General features: G+C 34.9%; 1 protein-coding gene across 16 annotated transcripts in view; it reads left to right on the top strand.

Moving 5' to 3' along the window:
- GULP1 (GULP PTB domain containing engulfment adaptor 1) overlaps window positions 1-22,055 on the top strand; it is a 262,267-nt gene that overhangs the window by 155,624 nt on the left and 84,588 nt on the right. For 15 of the 16 annotated variants that reach the window (XM_031036781.2, XM_081814014.1, XM_081814003.1 and 12 more), the window contains 2 exons: window positions 14,057-14,128; window positions 20,180-20,241. In XM_031036781.2, coding sequence (XP_030892641.1) covers window positions 14,101-14,128; window positions 20,180-20,241 — 90 coding nt within the window. In that variant the 5' untranslated portion in view covers window positions 14,057-14,100. Of the gene's footprint in view, window positions 1-14,056; window positions 14,129-20,179; window positions 20,242-22,055 lie in introns of those variants that run through there. The other variant, XM_081814017.1, reaches the window with a different exon arrangement.

Raw genomic sequence — 22,055 nt, 5'->3', positions numbered from 1 at the left:
TGACATCAGTCATTTCAGTAATGTAGGAGGCAAGATTTTCTCCTTAGGGTATGACTTGACAAGAGTAGAAAATATTTGAACAGCTGCTGTGAGGTATCAAAGAACAAGAAATAAAAGGAGCACAGTAGCCAGGAGGGCCCATCTAGATGTCTCACTTGTGTGGAAAGTGTGGTTTTTCCAATCTCAAATGAGCTTCTGCTTTCTCTTGGACAAAAGGGCAGGGCTCTGACATTGCCCCATAAATGCACCACAAGATTCCATGTGCTAAATAGATAAGAATGGCAAGAGATTGCACCAGGATTTATATATTGATTGTGGGTACAAAGTATTGAAATCATCGTACTCTTTAGGGCTGTTCAAAGCCACTGTCATTCCTTTGTTTTATTCCCTCTGATGCCATTCCTTATCCCTTTGCTGCTGTTCACCACAGTCAATTAATGAAGTTATTTTTTGTTTGTATTGTTAAAATTTTAATTCCAGTAGAGTTAACATCCAGTGTTATATTAGTTTCAGGTGTACAGTCTAGTGATTCATCAATTCCAGGGATTACTCAGTGCTCATCATGATGAGTGTACTCTTAATCCCCTTCACCTATTTTACCCGTCCCCCTGCCCTCCTCCCCAGTATTTGTTCTTTTAAAATCGCTATTGTTTTGTGTATGAGCACTGTTTGATTTAGGGGTTATCTGGCTCACCTTATTTGTTGCAGTCAGCATGGTCTCTAAAATCCATCCATGTTGTTGTGTGCATATTTAATCATCATTTTCAATTGATCATTCCGCATAGTGCCCCATGATGTACATCTACCACATTTTGCCTATGTCTTCCGCTGGTGATAGACAAGATTACCTGCAACTTCTTGCCACCACAAACAATAATGGGATTTCTCCCAGAAGTACTTCATAGATCTCTGAGAATTCCTTTGGGATGAATACTGAGGAATGGAGTTTCTGAGTTATGGGGTCTATGAACATTCGATTTGTTAATAAGCATTATTTTTTTTTCAAATGAGTCACGCTATTTATATATTGTCACCAGTAGTATATGAAGAGTAACCATGTTTTCCTCAGCTCTGTTTGCACATTAGAATTACCTGAAGAGTTCTTAAAAAATATTAAAGCCAGGACCCTTTATTCTGATTTAAAGGACTGAGTGAATCTTTGACATTTGATAGTTTTTAATTTCTTCCAGGTGATTCCAATGAGTATGTAAATGTGAGAACCATTCTTACAACCTCACATCATCACCAATATTTGGCATTATACGATTTTCTGACTTTTTCAGTCAAATTAGTATAAAGTAATAGGGTTTAAATTTGTGTTTTGGTGATTCGTAATAAGTTTGAGCATTTGTTTATATGCTTATTAGCCTTTTGGACTGTCTGTTTTATAAACTGGCAGTTAGTGTTTGTCCCTTTTCCTTCGGGGTTACTGACTTTTCTTACTGCTTACTTACTGCTCTTTAGGAAAATCTTTGTATGTTTTAGGTATTACTTCTTTATCAGATTTAGAGAGAGAAACTATTTTTTTCTCAGATTTGTCATTTGTCTATTATCTTTTCCATGGTGACCTTTTCTGAAATGAAATTGTTAATTTTAATGTAATAAAATTGATTTTTATTTTTGCATATTTTTCAAAAAATTCTTCCTTTGGTCTAAGTCGAAATAATATTCTTATATTATTCTTATATTTTCTTATATTTTATAGCCTTTGTTTCTTACTCGTAAAGGTATTAATTAATTTGGATCCCAAAGCCAAATGTAAAATGGAGTAGATTTGTATTTTTCCATCTTACTGCATATTTTCTATTTAGTGTGCTTTGTTTTTAATTTTTTTCATTTCCTACTGTCAGATAAGTTTTTTTGGCTGATATAAAGTGTATATATTGTAGTTAATGGTAGTTGCCCTTAAGACAGATTTCCATTCTTATGTTCCCACATTAATTCCTTAAATTTCAACATGTGTAACTTCTCACAGTAAGTCAGTACTAAACTACATTTCGTGTCTCTGGTTTTTTTCTCTGTGCTCCATTATGTGGCAAACGTTTATTTAGATTTTCAGTTCTGGATTGTTACGGCTGTGTGTGTGTGTGTGTGTGTCTTTCTTTATACTTATATATCCATGTATCTCTCTGTGCATCTATTTTTTTTTCCGTTTTTAGTCCTGTATTAGCTATTACTGTTTTTCTGATAAAATACCTTAGTAAAGTTTACAGTACCGCTATAGTGCTTCTATCTTTTACAAAGGAAGCTGGATTTGTTTCTCTTATTTTAATGCTACCTAGATTATCTTCAGTATTTTTTTTTTTCCTTTTCAGTATAAAAAAAGTAAAAGTGCTTTACTTTTTCAGTGGTAAAATTCTGAGGCCTTGTATATCAACATGAGGCGTGGACTTACAAACCTGAGATAAAGAGTCGCATGCTTTACCAACCAAGTGGCCCAGGCTTGGTGTGTCTTTATTACTCCCTCACATTATACTATAGTTACTTCATACAACATTCATGGTTCAAAGTTCTTTTCTTTGAGAATATCTTGAGAATATTGCTTGCTTGTTTTTTTGCATACTGTGTTACTATTGTGAATTTTATTGTTAATTTGGTTCTTGTTGCCAATTAGGGCATCTTTTTCTGCCTGGAAGTGTTGTATATTTTCATATTGCATTTAATGCTCTTAATTTTAAAATGCCTGGATCTGAAACTTTCAGTTTGACATTTTTCATAATTTATTTTAATTCTGTGAAAATTCTCTTCAGGATTTTTTTTTTAAACTCTTTTAATTTTTTCTCTCTTTATGGTATTCCCATAGATTTTGGTACTTTTATTTCTATCCTTTATCCTCTTGGCATTTCTTTGATATATTTTTTTTTCTGTAGCCACCTAGGAGAGTCTCCCCATTTGACCTTCAAACTCAGTAATTCATCTATGAGTTACACCATTCTGTAATTTATTACAGCCCATTTATTGTGGCTTTTTAAAGTTTTAGCCATTATATTGTTGTGCTATCCATTGATCTATCATAGCCGCTAACTTCAAAAATGAACGGGTAAGCCCCAGCGCACTGCCGAGGCTAACTACTCCATCCCAGGGAATCCCAAGGGGTCTGGACAAATTAAACACATGGCTCCCGGCTGGGTTTGCCAACACTGTTGCTGAACAAACTTGGGTAAACTCATCATAAGAGCAGCCAATAACTCAAGAAATGAGGGTTTGGAAAAGAGAAAGGGAGAAATTTATTTCAGAAGGCAGTAGCCGGGGGAGGTGGCTGGCTCAAGACTTAACAACCGACCTCCCCGCCTGCAAGATGGACACCTAGTGTTTTACAGAGAGAGGCTCATACAAGAGGCGTACATACAAGAGAGCATGCAAGGAGCAAGTGATCATGGGTAGGGTTGGTATGTGTTCCGCCCATGATCATAGGCAGGGAAAGGGATGCGTGGGGTGTTGTGGTCTAGGCATTCCATTGCTATCGGGCCTTTTCTGGTTTCTCGGTTAGAATGTTCCGTTCTTGGCAAAACACCTTTGTCAATGCCTCGAGAAAGTGCAAGAAGAAATAAGCACAGTGGGTTTTGGAGTATGAGTTAAGTGGTCTTGTTGATTTCTGGTTTTAACTGTTGGGATCTATAGTTGAGTAAGAAGGCTTGAGGACGATACTAGTATTTTCCTTTTGGTTCACCTATTAATGATTTCTTATTCTTTCCTCATTTACATATATTTCTTCCTTGTCCTTAGCTAAATACTATCTTCATTCCCTTCTGTTCTTCAAATTTTGCTACTTTGAAAAGCTTAACCTAAAGAATATTGCCTATTCTTTATTGGAGTAAATGTTTTCTTCATTTTTGGCATTGGAACAGTAACTGTGTTTACTTGACTTTAGTGGAACTTTTGTCTGAAAATACGCATGGCTTTATCAAATTGTTCATTAACTTATATTGTTTCAACACATATATTGTTTCAATAGATCTTTTCTGTCCAACAAAAGAAATATTTCTGTCAGAAAATGATCATGGCCTTTATCATAATTGTGTGCAATATGTGTGACAAGATAAGAGTATAGTTTTGTTAATCAATTACTGAACAACTTTAGAAAGTGTCCTAATTCTGAAGATATCTTCAAATTAAGATATTTTAATTGTTATACAATTGAACAGATTTTGGGAGCTAAGATATATGTTTCTATTACAATAAGATGCACATTGTTTTAGAAAACTTAATTTGTTAATTTGCTTCGTAATTCAGCAGTTATTTACTATGGATAGGAACTAGATGCTAGGGATGCAAGGATAACAGTTTTTAAAACCCAGATTCACTTACTTTTCTAGGACATTCTTGTAATTCATTTTATGCTGAAATGAAAGCATTCATTAGTGCAAGAGAATGAAAGGTCTAGCTCCATTTGAGTAGATATACTGAAAGGAAAAATTTTCAAATTAGTTCAATTAGTTCAGTGAACTAGGTTGGGGTTAGTTGCCAGAAATCTTTTTAATCTGATCAAATGGAGCGTCAAATAAAAAGCAAATCTGGATTTATGTAAGGAGACCTTATTTGAAAAGATGACTGTAATAAGAAGAGGGAAGGAGATTGTAATAGGGAGAATTTGCCAACCATACATCTGTAGGCATCTCAGAGGCTAGGCAGAAAAGGACTTTTCTTTTATAAGGAAGAGTAAGGGAATGTGGGAAGGCAGGATGAGTGAGAGTGGTGTGATTAGGGGCAGCAGACCAGAGAATGTTTTTCCCTGGGGTCCGCCCATTTTTAGGAAAGCTTATGAGAGAAGGGTTGAGTCTATTAAACTCAGGGTAGGTCAAAGTTAAGGATCTTGGAGGAAAGAGAGAAGTTTAGCTCAAGATCTGGTCTAGTCAAGTAGCAGGTATTTTGTCCAGATTGGTCAGTGGCACAAATAGTTCAGCTAATCATTTATGAAGCCAAGAATGGGAATTTGGAGGGTCTTTGTCTGGCCGAGTCTTGAGTAAACATGGGGAGTGCCTTGAATCTTATCTAAATCATATGGGGAAGGGTGGTTCTTTGCAGTGAGCCATTTCCAAAACACAGAGGGGTGGGGGAATTTCCTTTACCTTTGTTATTTTCTAGGATCACAGGGCTAGAGTAAAGTTCAACATTGTCAGGATGGTGATAAAGATAAAGAGACTTCTGAGGATAAGTGTTTTGGCAGCTATATGTGAAAAGACTGGTAGAAACCCACAGGAAGGACAGAGAATTTAAGAATATCGTAGTCCAACTAAAGTTAAAAATAGGGTGTGTATGATTATAGTGACGGAGGCAGAATGTTATTTTTAGCTGTGGCCAAGCAGTATTATGTGTGGGTAGTGGTACTATCCAGCGCTGGCTGTAACAGTAAGGAAAGCATGATTTCCCAGTGTCAATATTTGGAAGCTCTGTTTTCAAGGATTAGACTTCCTGTCCATCAGTTCTCCCCCAATGAAACCACTAACATTGTGAGATGCTCTATACCAAGTGCAAAGATAGGGGATTGCTTTTGAGGGCTGCTTTAAAAAACAGGTAAAAGAAATAATCTTTCTCTGACTTCCTTAAAACCCCCTTAAAACTCTGTAAAATGATGAAAATGGTAAATCTATGCACATTTATAATTACTGTTTGTTAGAATTTAATGTAAAGATAAAAATTGTGCTTACTGTAAAAATACCGATCTAAAAACAGCTGACATTAAAGCAAAAGACTTAAATGAAAAAATCCTTTCGGGTTCTCAAAAAAAAATTCTACTGGGGTAAATGTAAAGATCGAATTGGCTTTATTCAACAATTCATGAATTAGGCAGCATCTCATCTAGCAAATAGAAGGGAGTGCTGAGGAGCTGCACAAAATAGAAGGATTTTATAGACAGCAGTGGGGCAGGACAAGGAGGTTATTAGCAGAAGAAAAAATTGTTTCTGGCAAGGTCACCTTCCCTGAGGGGGGGAAGGGCAGGGGGTCTTATCATGCAGATTACCTCACTAATGCTGATCAGGAAATTCCAGACTGATTGGTTTAAAATTCCACTCCTGGGACAGGCTGAAATTGCAATTAGTTTAGGTATTAAGTCTTGGTGGGGCTTAGCAAAAGTAACTCCATTTGGGGCCTGTTTCTTTTCAACAAAGTGAAATATTGTAATAAAAGGCAGAAAATTTGGAAACTGAAATAAAAAAATTTTGTATTGTTGCTCTGTTTGTAGAGATCAACTGAATCTTAAAACAGTATATATTTTACAAATTCAAGTCTTAAACTCCATAAAGTCTTGAGTCTTAGACTCTGATAGCATTAATTGAGCAGTCAAGCTGTTTTATTCTAGTCTTTCAAAGGAATTCGGATAGTTTTGCCAAAGATAATGTTACCTCAGTAATTGGATCCCACAAGTTCCCTCTCACAGTTAGGATATGGATATCAAAGTATTTGGTGAAATGACCAAAACAGCAGGTCAAAAAGGACAGAGTTCTTATGTGTACAATCAAAATAAAAAGGAAAGAGAGTATATTGTTACGATAAAAAAAAAAAAATGGAGAAAAAATTGAGTAGGACTTCCACAATTTACTTCAAAATCTAGTATTCAAAGGGGAACTAAACCAAGGACACTTTTTGTCTACATATAGGAGAGTCATATGTATTGTAAATAATGTTTGTTTCAATATGCAGAGTTTTATTTGTCTGTTAAATATTTCTCCTAGTCTAATTTATTTACTGTGTGATTATCTCATTTTAGAGTGAGGTAGCTGAGCTCCCATTAAGGACAGAAGATAATGAAGAAAACCCAGTGAGAGAAATAGTTAATTGATCATTGAAGGAAGTTTTAATGAAAATTCTCAGTATCTAATTATTGAAACAGACTGCTAGAAGCCTGCCAAAGTGCGGCTCAGAATTGTACAGGCACTTACGTTGGGATACTCATCATGCCATGCAAAAGAGGGTGCTTAGGCAATTTGGAAATTCCAGTACCCTCCTTCCTTGGAGCTTTCGTTCTTTTGGTCCTAAGGGCACTCAGGGATACCCTCATTCCAGAGGTGCTGAGTGGTGGTGTCACCTCCAAATGCAAAAGGGTATCTCTGCAGTACCCAGTCCCTGTATGGAATTTTGTGATATCACAACATTGCCATAATTATTGCCCAGATACTTATTGCACAATACTTAAAGGGTTTATAGCTGTGGAAATAACTTTTGAATATACCTCATCCAGATTCTCTTAAAGCAGAAAGTATTATTATCAGAATAAAGTCGTTAAAATTTGGTAGCTTTCATTGTCAGGAAGGATGGGCTTTGTATGTCCATTTTTCTTTTTGATTCATTGTAGTCTTTATTTTGACTTCACTTTTGGCATAAGAGGAAATTCAAATTTTATTTTATTCCCCAGACCTGTATTCTGGATCTTGTATATTAAGGTTTTCTTGCATATAAGCCATTCTAAAGAACTGGCCACATTACCAGGTGCCTTAAGCATTCCCCTGCTCCCAATCAAGGATGTTGCAGGAGAGCCTAGATGAGAGCCTCAGTGAGGGCCAGTGGATGCTCTCTGAGGCTATTAGCAGTGTGGCAAGGAGCCCTATGCCCACAATCAACATGTACTGCCCATGTTGTGCCCTTCTGCCCAAAACCTTCTTCCATGTCTCACCTTTGACCTTTGCTCATTTGGGAGATGACTATTCACCTCCACTTGGAAACTTTAACCTTGAACGAGACAGTCGTTTGTACTTCATCCTCTGATTCTCAGTGGCATCCATCTCTTTAATAGGGCTTGTTCCTATCTGCAGAGCCCCATACCCATTCTCGCCCATCTCTCAAAGATAAGTTCTTCTTTGAAAGCAAGGACCATGCCATACTTATTTTCCCTTCTCCACTTCTATAATGCTTGTCACATAAAGTGGTTTCAAAATATATCTATTGAAAGAGCAAAGAATTTTTAATGAGTGTTATGAGATATGGGTCAATATTGTAAAATAAGGAAAAAATAATGATAAGTATTTATATCCCAAGTCAGGGAATTTCAGAAAACACTAGTATTGCTATTTCTTAGCAAATTATAAACATATATCTTCTTTAACACATCATGTGGCTTCTTTCCCTAGTAATGTGAAATTCCTCCTTTTGTCTATTGGTTAGTTTTCTTGGCTACACTTAGGTAGTATTTATTGATCTACAAAAGCAAAGCCTTTGAAAATTAGTAATAAAATACAACAAAGAATATTGTTAAGATGTCTTAAAATTTGGAGATTTAAGCAGAGAACCTTTACAATAGATACTAATTAGATCAAGAAGAGTAAAAAATGAGCTGAATTCTCTGAGTAGGATTTTGCAAGCTACACGAGCTATTGCAAGCAACGAAGTTCCCATAGTTAGCCACAGTAGAGTACTTAGCAAGATGGAGAAGTTAAGGCAAGATCTAAAATTGCTTGACATTCTCTCTTGATTACCTTCCTGATTTACGTATTCAAAAAAAAGCATACAAAATGTTTGAGAGTAAAAAATACATTTACAGGACAGGCAACTATGGGTTTTTGTTTGTTTTTTAACTTTACCTAGTTTCCCTTCCTAGAACTAAACCTAATGATTAGACTTCATTATTTTAGATCATTTCTGATCTCATGGTGAACAACAGGATTTTGGTGATTTATGAGTTATATTAATGTGAACTGTGTTCTGACCAGTTTTCAGGTTCTTTAAAATTTTAACCATGAAAGAATTTTAGGAAAATTTGATTTTAAATATACTCATCGGGGTAAAATGAAATTCAAAACTGTTTTATAGGTTTTAATATTATACCATATATATTTTCTTTAGTCATAACAATATTATTTATTTATTTAGTTAGTTATTAAATAAGTGCTTGAGCAGCAGGTTGCAAAGCAGGAAACTACCATTCATTAAAAAGCCACTCTAAACTTCTTCTGAGCTAGTTTATAAATATCAGTAGTTTTACTTTGGTAAATCAGTTTCAAACCTGGATGTGCTGGATTTATTGAAAGGAATGATTGTTGGCTCCAACTTTGTTTTTTTTTTAGTAGGCCTACAAAAGGTTAAAGATATAGAGTAAATTAATACCAAGTGACCTCACAGTGTTTTATCAATGTGGTTACTGATTTTGAAATAAAATTTGAGATTAAAACAATTCATCTAATGGCATCTACATTTCTGGAGTAGTTTTGATTGATTTTTCCCCATTATGGGTTGTATTTTTTTACTTCTTTGCATGCCTGATTTTTTTTTTTTTAATTGGATGCCAAACACTGTATTTCACCATGTTGGATGTTGAGTCTTTTTATATTCCTTAAAATATTTTTGAACATAGCTTTAGGATATAGTGAAGTTACTTGGAAATGGGTTAATTCTTTTGGGTCTTGTTTTTAAAATTACTTAAGTGGGGCCAAAGCAGCATTTATTCTAGCTTTAATTTTTCCCCATTTACATGGTTAGGCACTTCTTAGTAATCTAACTGATGTCCTGTGAATTGTGAGCTTTCTCCCCGAGCTGTTGGCCCTTGTGTGAGCTACGGGCACTGCTCTCTCTGAAATTTGTGGGTGACCCTTTACTCAGTCTCAGGAAGTAGTCATTACTGAGTTAACTTGTAAGGCTTTTTGCAGGTTACTTTAGTTCTTTCTATGGAGCTCTCCCCTCTCCAGTGCTCTGGTCTGTAACCACTAGTCACTTTCATTTCAGCACATTCTCAAGGCTATCTCCTCAACTGCGGAAGGTTGCTGGAGTCTGACTGGCTCCACCTCCCTGCACCATCCCGTACATTTTGTCTCATTTTTTTAGGTGTTTCAGGTGGTAAGATAACTATAACCTGTTACTCCATCTTGATTAGAAGTGGAGGCGTCTAAATAGGTCTGTATAGCTTTATTTAATATGAGAGGTGGCAGCATACATTTCTTTTTTTTTTTTTTAAAGATTTTTTTATTTATTCATTTGAGACACAGAGATACAGAGAGAGAGGGGGGGGGAGAGAGCATGAGCAGGGAGAGAGGCAGAGGGAGAGGGAGAAGCAGGCTCCCCGCTGAGCAGGAAGCCCGATGCGGGGCTCCATCCCAGGACGCCGGGATCATGACCTGAGCCGAAGGCAGACGCTCAACCATCTGAGCCACCCAGGCGCCCCTACATTTCTGAGGAAGGTTTGGCTTAGTCAGTGAATATACCATTCAGGAAATTCGTGTAAGTGCTCCTATCATACTACATAGCACTATTAATCCCAAAGAATTTTATGTATGTATCAAAAAAGGATTATAATAAGTATAGCACAAACAGACACACACAGGGACACACTCTTCAGTATTCAATCCCAGAAAGTAAAGTTAATGAAGATTCTCACACATAACTGAGGGCCATTTAGTACCAGCCTTTGTTTTTGTTTTGTTTTTTTAATTGAACAACTCTTTTATGTTTAATTTAAAAAAATAGAAAATCTAAATAGTAATACTTTAGACCTCGTATGATTTTTAGTCTGGGATGCTATTTTATGGAAAAATTAGTAAAAGATATTTATGTCTGTTATTCTTTCTATATATTATTTTTAGCTAGAATTTAGGAATAATTTTTTACTGATAAGGAAATAATGCATCCATGTGTAAGTGCCACTGAAAATGTTTATCCAACGTTTATCCAAAAAGAAAGATTTATATAATGCTATAAATTGAAATAAAGTAAGTTTATACAGAACTGACATTTCTTAAACTTAACATATAGTAAGTTGATAACAGTATATATCTTACTACCTCAGCTATAAAGTACATTAAAGCATATGTTATTAATACATTAAACCTGTAAACAGTATATTGAATGCCAACTTAGCTTTATACACTGTATTCTACACATGGGCATAGTGAGCAAAGCCACTATCTGCTTATTTTCTAGTGGGAAATTAAGATCTGTTTTGCAAAGAAGAGTAGAGTGTTATAGAATAAAATAAATATGCTAAAAACTAGTGTTTGGAAAGTGAAATTATAGTTTTTATTTATATGATAAGAACAGCTTATCCAATATCCACTGACATTTATATCTCTATGTTTTGTGAGCAGATGAAATCCTCCTGGTGTTTTAGAGTCATAGAATTGTAGTGTCATTTCATACTCTCTTTATTTGGCCTCCTGAACTTTATACAATTATGTTAAGGTGTTTTTTTTTTTTCTTTCTGTCTATATGCCCCCAAAGAGTTTATATTATATTTTTAACTTAAAATACACACAATTTCGTGAAATTTAAAATTATGTGGTATCAAACTCCGTCTTTATATTTCACAATCTACTATTGTTGAAAATGTCTAGCTGAGACATACTGAAGTTCATCTGCTGATTAATAGGCTTCATGATAATTTTGTTTATTTTTCCAGAGAAATTGGACCTTACATTCGGATACATTATGTTTCTTTTCTGCTAGTTTTTTTATCTTCACTTATTCCTCCAGGATATGATCAATCAATAACCATGTCTGTTAGGTTCTAGATGAAAAGTAACTTTTGAGAAGAGCCAGAATATATTTTGTCCATATTGTATTCCCTTGCATTCCTTGCAGGGTGGCTGGCACGGGTGATTAAAAAATGATTTCCGAATGAATGAATACATTATTTGTAGTAAATACAGTAATCTCAATCATAACTTCTATAATAATATCTTTTATATTATAGAAAAAAACCCATATTATATCGTTAGTATAAATGACATAATCGTTTTGGTGTTTTAATTTTTAAAATACATTCTCTACCTATCTTGTATTAATGGTATATCATGAGAAGGTGAATAAAGTATGAAATAAAATAAAAAGAGTGATATTATTGTGTCATTATCTAAGTCTATAAAACAGTACCTAGTAATAGTATTTTATAATTCTTTTTTTTTAAAGATTTTATTTATTTGAGAGAGAGAGGGACAGAGAGCATGTGTTTTAATTCTTAACTGTTTTAATTCTTCATTGGGAGCAGAAATGCCAGAAGAGAAATACCAGTAATTTCACTGTAAAAATGACCTTATTATAAAGATTAATTTCTCTACTGTGTTTTATTGCTATATAGATTTATGATGAATGCTAGGGACTAAATGTTGGTATACCCCCAAAATTCACATGTTGAAATCTAACCCCCAAAGTGGTATTTGGAGTTGGGGTCTTTAGAAGGTAATTAGGTTCAGATGAGGTCATGAGGGGGAGGCCCCCATGATGGGATTAGTGTCTTTTTTTTTTTTTTTAATTCATTTGAGAGAGAGAAGGAGAGAGAGAGAGAACATGAGAGGGGGGAGGGTCAGAGGGAGAAGCAGACTCCCTGATGAACAGGGAGCCCGACATGGGACTTGATCCTGGGACTTGATCCTGGGACTTCCAGGATCATGACCTGAGCCAAAGGCCGTCGCTTAACCAACTGAGCCACCCAGGCGCCCAGGATTAGTGTCTTTATAAAAAGAGGAAAAGTAAGAGCATCGTCCCTCTCTGCCATGTGAGGACACAGCCAGAAGGTGTGTACTACAAGCCGCGAAGAGGGCCCTCACTAGAACCTCACCTTGATGGCACCCTGATCTCAAGCCTGCAGTCTCCAACATTGCAAGTTAAAAATTTCTGTAGTTTAAGTCATGCAGTTATGGTATTTTGTTATGGCAGTCCAAGCCGACTAAGACAGAAGCGGGGTCCTGCTGTAACAAATACCCAAAAATGTGGAAGCGGCTTTGGAACTGGGTGATGGGTAGAAGCTGGAAGGGTTTTGAGGTACATGCTGGAAGAAGCTGAGATTGCTGTGAAGGTCGTGCTCAAGGCAATTCTGGTGAGGATTCAGAAAGAAAAGAGGAGAGCTAGAAAGCCTCCATCTTCTTAGAGAATACTATATAAATAATCATGAACAGAATGTTGGTAGATATATGGATGGTAAAGGCCATTCTGATGAATTCCCAGATAGAAACATAGGTAGAACATGTTATTGAACATCGGAGGAAAGGTGATTCTTGTTAGAAAGTGGGCAAAGAACTTGGCTGAATTGTATTTGTGTTCTAATATTTTATGGAGGGTAGAAATTGCAGTTGATGCAATTGGATGTTTAGCTGAGAAAATTTCTAAGCAAAGTGTTGAAAGAGTGTCTTTGTTCCTTCTAACTGATTATAGTAAAATTTGAGGAGAAAAAAAAGAATTGAAAAAGGAATTGTTTTAAAAAAAGAGAGATACGAGCATCTGAGTGGCTCAGTTGGTTAAGTATGGGCCTTCAGCTCAGGTCATGATCCCGGGGTCCTGGGGTCAAGCCCCGCATCAGGCTCCCTGCTCAGTGGGGAGCCTGCTTCTCCCTCTGCCTGCCCCCTGCCACAAAAATAAATAAATAAAATCGTAAAAAAGTAAAAAGAGATAGTACTTAAAGTTGTGGAAAATTCTCAGCCTATTCATACAGCAGAGAATACTAAGAGTGTGGCCAAACAACCCTTTGCCAGTTTCAACTGAAGGGGATAGAGATGGAATGAAATGAAGGAAGGCTTTTGGACTTCTTAGAGCCTATAGGACTGGAATATAGTTATTTTAATGTGAGCATGCATTATTCTTCAAGATTAAGGATAAATGATCCTAAAGGCAAATGCAGAGATCATCAGGGCTGCCTCCTTGGTTTCAAAATGGGATAGGGTGCCATCGTCTCGGTTTGAAGAGATCAGGCTGCAGTTGCCAAGAGCATCCTGGGGCATAGGGCCGCCTGGCAGAGCCTGGTTGGAGAGGGACATGATTGCCACTGTCATAATCAAAACTTCTGTTTATTTATTACTGTTAATCATAACCCCAAACTGTACCACATCTCTTACCTATAAGCTAAAAGTATTAATCTTCTTTCTCCTTAAGTTTGCAGATAAATATAATTAATGATAGATGTATAATAGGAAAAAGACAAGAAGATTAATGAACCTTGGAGGAAATTACTGTTCTTACCTGTTGTGCCATTTGTAATATTGAGTACTCCAGTTTATTCTTACCCAGTGTCTTTTGGGGCATTTCAGAATATTCTTTATAAATATTTAAAACAAATTTTAAAAGACTTTGTGATTAAAATGCATTTGCATAAAAGAGATTGGTCAACGAGTATTTAGGCTTTAATATTTTGTTATTTTTCTAGGACATAAAGTGTGATTGAACTGAACGTCTGTTTGGCTGATCATCATGAACCGTGCTTTTAGCAGGAAGAAAGGTAAGTTTAAAGGACCTGGGGGTCAATTCAATATCACTGTGAAAATCAGGCAGAGATGTTAAGGACTCAGATTTTCCTATTAACAAACCACATGGTTTAGGAATGAAATTAGAATAGAGCAACACAAATATGCACACATTGCTAATTAACCTTTTCTGGTTATCGCCCTAATGAGAGTGGAGTTGTTTAATACATTTAGTTCAGAATACATTTATGACAGTATGTTTCCTGGCAATTTTATTCTGTGGTGTGAAACTGCAAAAAAATAAAGTGATCTGAAACTAGTCCTTCTAGATTGTGTAGCCATATAGTACTAAACTCCCGGGCTTATGTAAGTTTACCGTGATTTAAATTCATGTTTGTATATGTGTGCACATGCTTCACTTTTTATTGAATAATATGTGAGGATTGATGATAGGTAAATTGATAGCAATGAGGTCAAAATAACTTTGTGATTAATTTTGAGGTAAAATAAATATAAATGTAATATATCATAATTATCAGCATAGGAATGAAAGAAACAGCTAGTTAAATGTTATTTTTTTAAGGGGCAGTAAAGCATGGCATTTGACAAATATTTCATGATATACTCATAGGAAAGATTGAAAAATTTGATAGTTTTATGTAGTTCAGTGAAGTTAAAATAATGTATCCTTGTCTTTCTGTAAGAAGTTTAGTGATGGACACAGGGCTCTGTCCTGTTTAATATGCTGTCAGTGAAGTGGGAGAGAATAATTAAACAAATGCTACTCAATTTCATAAGTGATTGATAGTAAGAAGAGATAAACTGATGTGGTAGAATTAACAGATATTTGGGGGAGAAATGACCAGTTAGGTCATATTCCACACTATAAACTCAGTAAGATACTGTAAATTGATGAACATGGGTCCAGAAAATCTAACACTTTCATTCCTATTTATATACTGTTATTATTTGGAAGGTGCACCTTAAGTGCTGTGTGGGTAAAAAATAGCTGAAGAATTAAGTCAACAATGTAGTTATCGAAGGTTCTAGTTAATTTTCTAATATATGAATAATGAACAGTCCAGAACCACAAAATAGATTGTTCTGTTCTATTCCGTGAAGTCCAGCATGGTGTGTTCTCCCTTTAAAGAATTGACACAATGTAACATGCCCAGATGAGAGAGGCTGGGAAGCTTCAGGACTTTCAACCTGGAACAAGTATGGTGGCAGAGAACCTGAGAACCCTTGGTGTGATCTTTCAGTGTTTGAGGGACTGTCATGTGGTCATGGGACTAAGTTTAATAAAGGTCAAATAGGTATAAATTACAAGGTCAATGTAATGCAGAAAGAAATTCCCACAAAGTTGTGCAAACATAAAATGGAATTATTGGAAGCACAAACTTTTTTTGTTATGGAAGTGAGAAGTCCTCAAACATTTGGCTGTGGTACAGAGGATTAATGTATTCAGGAGGGATTTAGGTAATGTGAACTTTCAGGGACTTTTCAACCCCAGGAAACTAGGAATTTATTATCTTATTTTTCTGAAAAAGGAGAAGGTAAAAATAACATTTATTGTCATCTGTAGCTTGGTTCTGATTTAAAAACACATACTGAAAGTAATGTTTCTTTTAAATTTCTTTTACTAGTGGAAAAAGAATCTAGAAATAATTCTATGAGAAATGGAAGTATTTTTAATGAAGTAATAAAAATCTTACACCACAACTCATCACTTTAATCATATTTTATTTTTTTAAAGATTGTATTTATTTATTTATTTGAGAGGGAGAGTGGAGGAGCAGAGAGAGAGGGACAAGCAGACTCCGCGCTGAGCTCAGAGCCCAACATGGGGCTCAATCTGGTGACCCTGAGATCATGACCTTAGCCGAAATCAAGAGTCGGTTGCTTAACTGACTGAGCCACCCAGGCGTCCCATTATCTTATTTTTAAAAAACACTTCTAGACTCTTTTTTTATTTGATTACAATTCCCTTTTCCCATGGTTTTAAAGTTGAAACTCCCAATTTCTAATTTCTCTTTGCTGAAGACGACGTTGGAGTTTTTCATGAGAAATCCCAAGTAACCAGCAATTGTATATTTGTTTCATTTGATGACAGTAGGAATACAGCCATGGGGAAAATTGGAGTGATTTAGAGAATCAGGAAACAGAAGCATTTGTTCTTTTCCTGCTTTGCCTCATTCTCTTTAAAAAATTTCTTGTGGGGTGCCTGGGTGGCTCAGTCGGTTAAGCCTCTGCCTTCGGCTCAGGTCATGGTCCCAGGGTCCTGGGATGGAGCCCCTGCATCGGGCTCCCTGCTCAGCGAGGAGTCTGCTTCTCCCTCTGCCTCTCCCTCTCCCCCTGCTTGTGTTCCCTCTCTCGCTGTGTCTCTCTCTGTCAAATAAATAAATCTTAAAAAAAAAAAATTTCTTTTGATTTCTTTTTTTTCCTCAAGTCTAATGATTAATTATCCTTATCAATATTAGAGTATTAGATTATTGATCAATGTTTTACTCTAATTTCAAGTTAGAACTTGATACTGGAAGTTCTACCTACCAATTAATTCTGACTCTCATTTAGTGAGGTTGTTAAATGAAGAACTCGAAGAGCCTCTGCTGTTAGTTTCAACCAAACCACTATTTGGTTGAATTTTAATTTGAGCTAGAAAAATGGAATTTTATGAGAGAAGTCATATATTTTGACAATTGGGAGCTGTAATTGTACCCCTAGAGAATATATAATTTAGTCATGTTTCCAATAGCTAGTATCAGCATACATTGTATATTCTACTCTAAACAAAGCAAGATGGTCTTTAATCAGTAAAAGCTTGTCTTTCCTAAGTGTCCATTTCACTTGGTTATCACATGCAGTCTTACTAAATCGTCCTGAACCTCAGAAGCTTAAGGCAAAGAGATTGTTATCTTAAACTCAAGCATATATGTATTTTTTTCTTTTTATCAACTCTTCCGTTAGTATTTTGCTGGTGTTCTTTGCTTGAATTAGCTATTGACTTCACTGATTTTCTTCGCAAATGCTCTAATGCTACAGATTCTAAAAAAGACTGCATGTATTAGAATTGGATTATTTGGACTATTTTGAAGAGATCTGTAAAAATTAGTCTTAACTTCATAATCATCAAATAAATGTTAATGAATGTATTTGTTCTATAGCTCCTTTTCTTTTTTTGGATTACTTTTTACTTTTACTTTTTAATATTTTAATATAAATTCAATTAATTAACATATAGTATATTATTAGTATCAGAGGTAGAGTTCAGTGATTCATCAGTCTTGTATAATACCCACTGTATAGCTCCTTTTCTTACGTTAGCCTTCTCTTTGAATTTTTAAAATCCTATATTCTGTTCATTATGTCAAAACTGAATAATTTAGTAAAAAAGCATAAAGTTTTGAATGTGAGTAAATAATTCAACTAATTGCACTTTATTTTAACTTACCAGTTGACATACCGATGAGTAGATATAATCACAGTGCATAGGACTTAAAATTCAATATTTAAATATTATTTCCCTTTTTATAATCCATTCATATGCATCTATTCACCCAACAGTGTTTAGTTTTAAATTTGATATACTCAGAGAAGATGCTTTCAATATGCTAAACTCTGGTGATACAGAAATAATGAAGTTCTGCATCATTCTTTTTTTTTTTTTAAAGATTTTATTTATTTATTTGACAGAGAAAGAGAGAGAGAAACAGCTAGAGAGGGAACACAAGCAGGGGCAGAGGGAGAGGGAGAAGCAGGCTTCCCGCGGAGCAGGGAGCCCGATGTGGGACTCGATCCCAGGACCTTGGGATCATGACCCGAGCCGAAGGCAGATACTTAACGACTGAGCCACCCAGGTGCCCCTACTGCATCGTTCTTGATGAGCTCTTAATCTAAATGCATTTTGAACACTAAGATTTATTGACCCAGCAGCCAGAGTGGTTTGACACTTGCCAAATATTTTGAAATGTTGGCATTTCCCTTTACATGCCTGTTTACTCTTGAGTTAGTGATTACAGTTTAATTTCAAGGAAGGGGACATATTCCTGAATGTCTGTGTTGCTGTTTCTGTACCATTTCCGTATATCTGATTGCTTTTGTGGGCATAGATAGTGACCAGAGACCATCCTCTGTGCTCACTCTTCAAGGGCAGGCACATCTATAGCAGTTAATATAAAGAGTTTTATTCTGTCAGTTTTTTTCTTTTGCCAGAGTATAAATTAGGATGACAGTAAGGGTGCGTTTTAGAGATCTTTCAGGTTTTATAAACTGCCTGTACTAGAGGTATGTAATGAACACCCTCTAAACCATCACTTGATAATGTGAATGTAGATTTTTTTGTCATTGTAGCAATTGCAGTTTATCCACTGGTCATTTAATATTGTGATTATTTTAATCTGTCTTCAGTACCAGCTGAATATAACTATCTTCTTTCTAGGTCACTGCAATACAAGACTATAACAGAGGTAGTGTCATCAGTTTTCCAATAATAGTGGCTTATAGGAGAAAGCAGTTATCCCTCCTCCTCAGGGTTGGAATGAACCATTATATTCAGAGTTAGACTTTATATCCTTCCGAGTGGCGTTGTATATCTTGGAAAAGGAGACATGAGAAGAATTGAGTTAAGGGGTTAAAAAAAGAAATTGGATTTTTTTGTTGTTGTTGTTAGGTTTCCTAAAGGCAGATCTTTGTTTTTGTTGTTTTGATGTTTTTATTGTTCTGGTGTATAGCATTGTGATTTATTTCTTTTAATATACAAGGGCAAGACTGTATCCTAAATCTAAGTACAAATTATTCTTGAATTAATCATATCACTATTCAGTAGCAGTCACAAAGAGAAAGCTAATTAAAATAGAAAGCCTTACAGGAAATAAAAATTTCACATATTATTGGCAATATGTCAATACTGCTTTCTGAAGCTTAGAATGTATTGCTTCTCAAAATATATCACCCAAGTACAACCATCACATATCCACTTTAGTAGTCAGAAATAGCCCTAAAATTCACCATGAGCTTGGGATTTTTATCAGTCCCTCATGTTTTGTCTTAGAAATTCTTATGAATATTGCATTGTACCCCATTAACACGTTTAATATAACTATAGTGCGTTATTTTCCAAATGGTATAAAATAATTGACATTCCAGAAATATAGGCCTTTTTCTTTTTCTTCGCATTCCCCCAGTTTGAAAACATATTAATGCTATCAAACTAATTTCTGTTAACACCATTTTCAATGATCCGAATTGAATGTTGAAAACACTTTGTTAGTAATCTTTTTCCTTTCAGTATGTACTTATTTACTACTTTCCATGGTAAAATATGTCTTTGATTCTGTTCTGTTCTGAGTATTGATTCTAAATTTTTAAATTCCATGAGAAATAAAATACAAAACTCTGCTAAAGAAGACAGTAGTTTTTGAAGATTTCAAAATTTTAGTTTCCAAAAAATGCAGTTTCCAAAAAATGGTCAAATTTGATTTGTTTAATGTTTTTTGTTTTTTCCCCACTTAACACAGTCCACAAAATGCTTTGGTAGATGGGTAGAATATATAAATAAAATTCAAACTTGAATGAAAAATATTTTTTCTATTTCTAGCAATAATATACAATTCAAATTATTTTCAGTATCTTCTCTCCTTTTAGTCACATTTATTTTTAATATTCTCTTATACTAATCTAAGAAATATTTTAAAGATTTAAGATTTATTGATTAGGGAATTTAAAAAAATACCCCGTAAATCATGAGAGTATAAATGGAAAGAAGAAAGATGTCACATAATCACATAATTGATATAATTGTCTTCCACTGAGTTATTTTTTTTTATATTCTTTAGAAACTTAGTATCACTTTATTATTTGGATACTTTTTAAAGGAAAAGCTAGGGCCCTTTATATCAAGGAAAGAATCTTATAAGCACTTTCCAGCTATACCATTCTCCTGTCTGACTAGTTATTCTTTCTCAATTTAGCAAAAGAATCAATTTAGAAGTGCTCCCACCCATATCAGACTCCTTATGCTAATGAATGAATGAATGACCCCCTCAGAACGTGTAATTGAATTTAACCTTGTGTATTCTTCATTGCAGACAAAACATGGATGCATACACCTGAAGCTTTATCAAAACATTACATTCCCTATAATGCAAAGGTAAAGTGGTTTATATGATATTTATTTAATTTATCTTTGTTATGGTATTATTATTAAATTCATGGTTGATCTAAGAAAGATTGCTTATGCATTGGCATTTCCTAGTAGATAATTCCTAAAAAAAAGTTTGCGTGATTTTGTAATATATAGTATGGGAAGTGATTCTTTTCTCCAAATAAGTAATTCTTTTCTTCCCCTGTCACTCCAAATAAGCGATTATTTCATTTAATTATAAAGAGTATTCTTTATAATTTCTGTCTGTCACGCATGTATTTTCTTCAAATAATTTAGCTATCTTTAAAATTATTTGCAGTATCATGGCCTGTAGGAAATAAAACAACCAACAAATTTAGCTTCCTTTAAAAGCATTTTAATGTTGCATTGCATAGACGAGTGTAAAAACTAACCTGATCATGAGAGAAATGAGCCAAAATTGAATGAATGCAATTTTCATTCAAAAAAAGAGACAAAATTTGAACTGTTAAGAAAACATAGAAAAAGCACATTTTTGAATCTCGTCTTCAGTTTTCTTCATTTTAATAAATAGAAGCAATCTATACTCCATATCTTCAAAGAAAAGGTCCTTAAAGAAAGCTGTTATTGTATAATTAGGGAGCACAAAACCTGAAATAGATTTCAGAGAAATCTGAATCTAAACTTGGAAGACACAGAAGAGAAAGTTGTGTTAGGGAACATGCAAGTAGGTCAGATTTAAGTAACTGACCTTTGGACACAGCATGGGGAAAACAGAAAATGATAAAATTATTTTCATAAAGAGAACTTAAGGATTTATGAATTAGCAAACTCTATACTGGGATATAATGAGATGAGTTGTAAGGAATGATTTCAGGAAAAATTTAAAAAAACATATATTGAACAGAAAGTCAATGCTGTTTAATAGAGAACGTCTTAAGTGCTGGTCTGAGTCTGTATCAGTAGGAAGAAGCATTTATAAGACCATCTAGAGATTCGTCCAGCGCTGTTGCTCAGCAGTGAGATTTGTAGAGTATGGCAACTCCATTTTTTCTTGCTGACTTTGTAGCAAAGAAATACTCTAAAATATTTTTGGTGTAAAGCTAATACGGTTGAAATCACTGCAATGCTTGGGACTTTCCCTCTGGTGTTAACATGAGGTTTGATTGGCATGATTTAGCATGAAAAGTTTAGTTAGCTGAATGAGAAAAATTGAGTTAATATCTATCTCTTCCACAGATATTCTTCATATTAGCTATTGAGAAAGTATATGAAAACTATTTAGAAAAAAATTAATCTTGAAAACCACTATTATTTTAAAGGGCGTGCTCGTTTTTGATAATACTATCGATCATACTAGAATCATATATTTAAGTGAAACCACCACATTTTATTTATTTATTTATTTATTTGTTTATTAAAAGATTTTATTTATTTATTTGAGAGAGAGAGAATGAGAGAGAGCACATGAGAGGGGGGAGGGTCAGAGGGAGAAGCAGACTCCCCACCGAGCAGGGAGCCCGATGCGGGACTCGATCCAGGGACTCCAGGATCATGACCTGAGCCGAAGGCAGTCGCTCAACCAACTGAGCCACCCAGGCGCCCCATATTATTTATTTTTATATATGATTGAAATGTCTCATTTTGAAAAACTAGTTTATAAAGGATTGAAAGATTCTGATTAGAAGTATCCTTTTGTTGTTGTTGTTGTTAAAGATTTTATTTTATTTATTTTTTTTTTATTTTTTTTTAAAGATTTTATTTATTTATTTGAGAGAGAGAGAATGAGAGAGAGCACATGAGAGGGGGGAGGGTCAGAGGGAGAAGCAGACTCCCCGCCG

Source organism: Leptonychotes weddellii, chromosome 3 (genome assembly GCF_054177405.1).
Source record: "Leptonychotes weddellii isolate Sample4059 chromosome 3, ASM5417740v2, whole genome shotgun sequence".
Taxonomy (NCBI): Eukaryota; Metazoa; Chordata; class Mammalia; order Carnivora; family Phocidae; genus Leptonychotes; species Leptonychotes weddellii.
The sequence above is the reverse complement of the archived record's forward strand: the minus strand, read 5'-3'. Positions and strand labels throughout refer to the sequence as shown.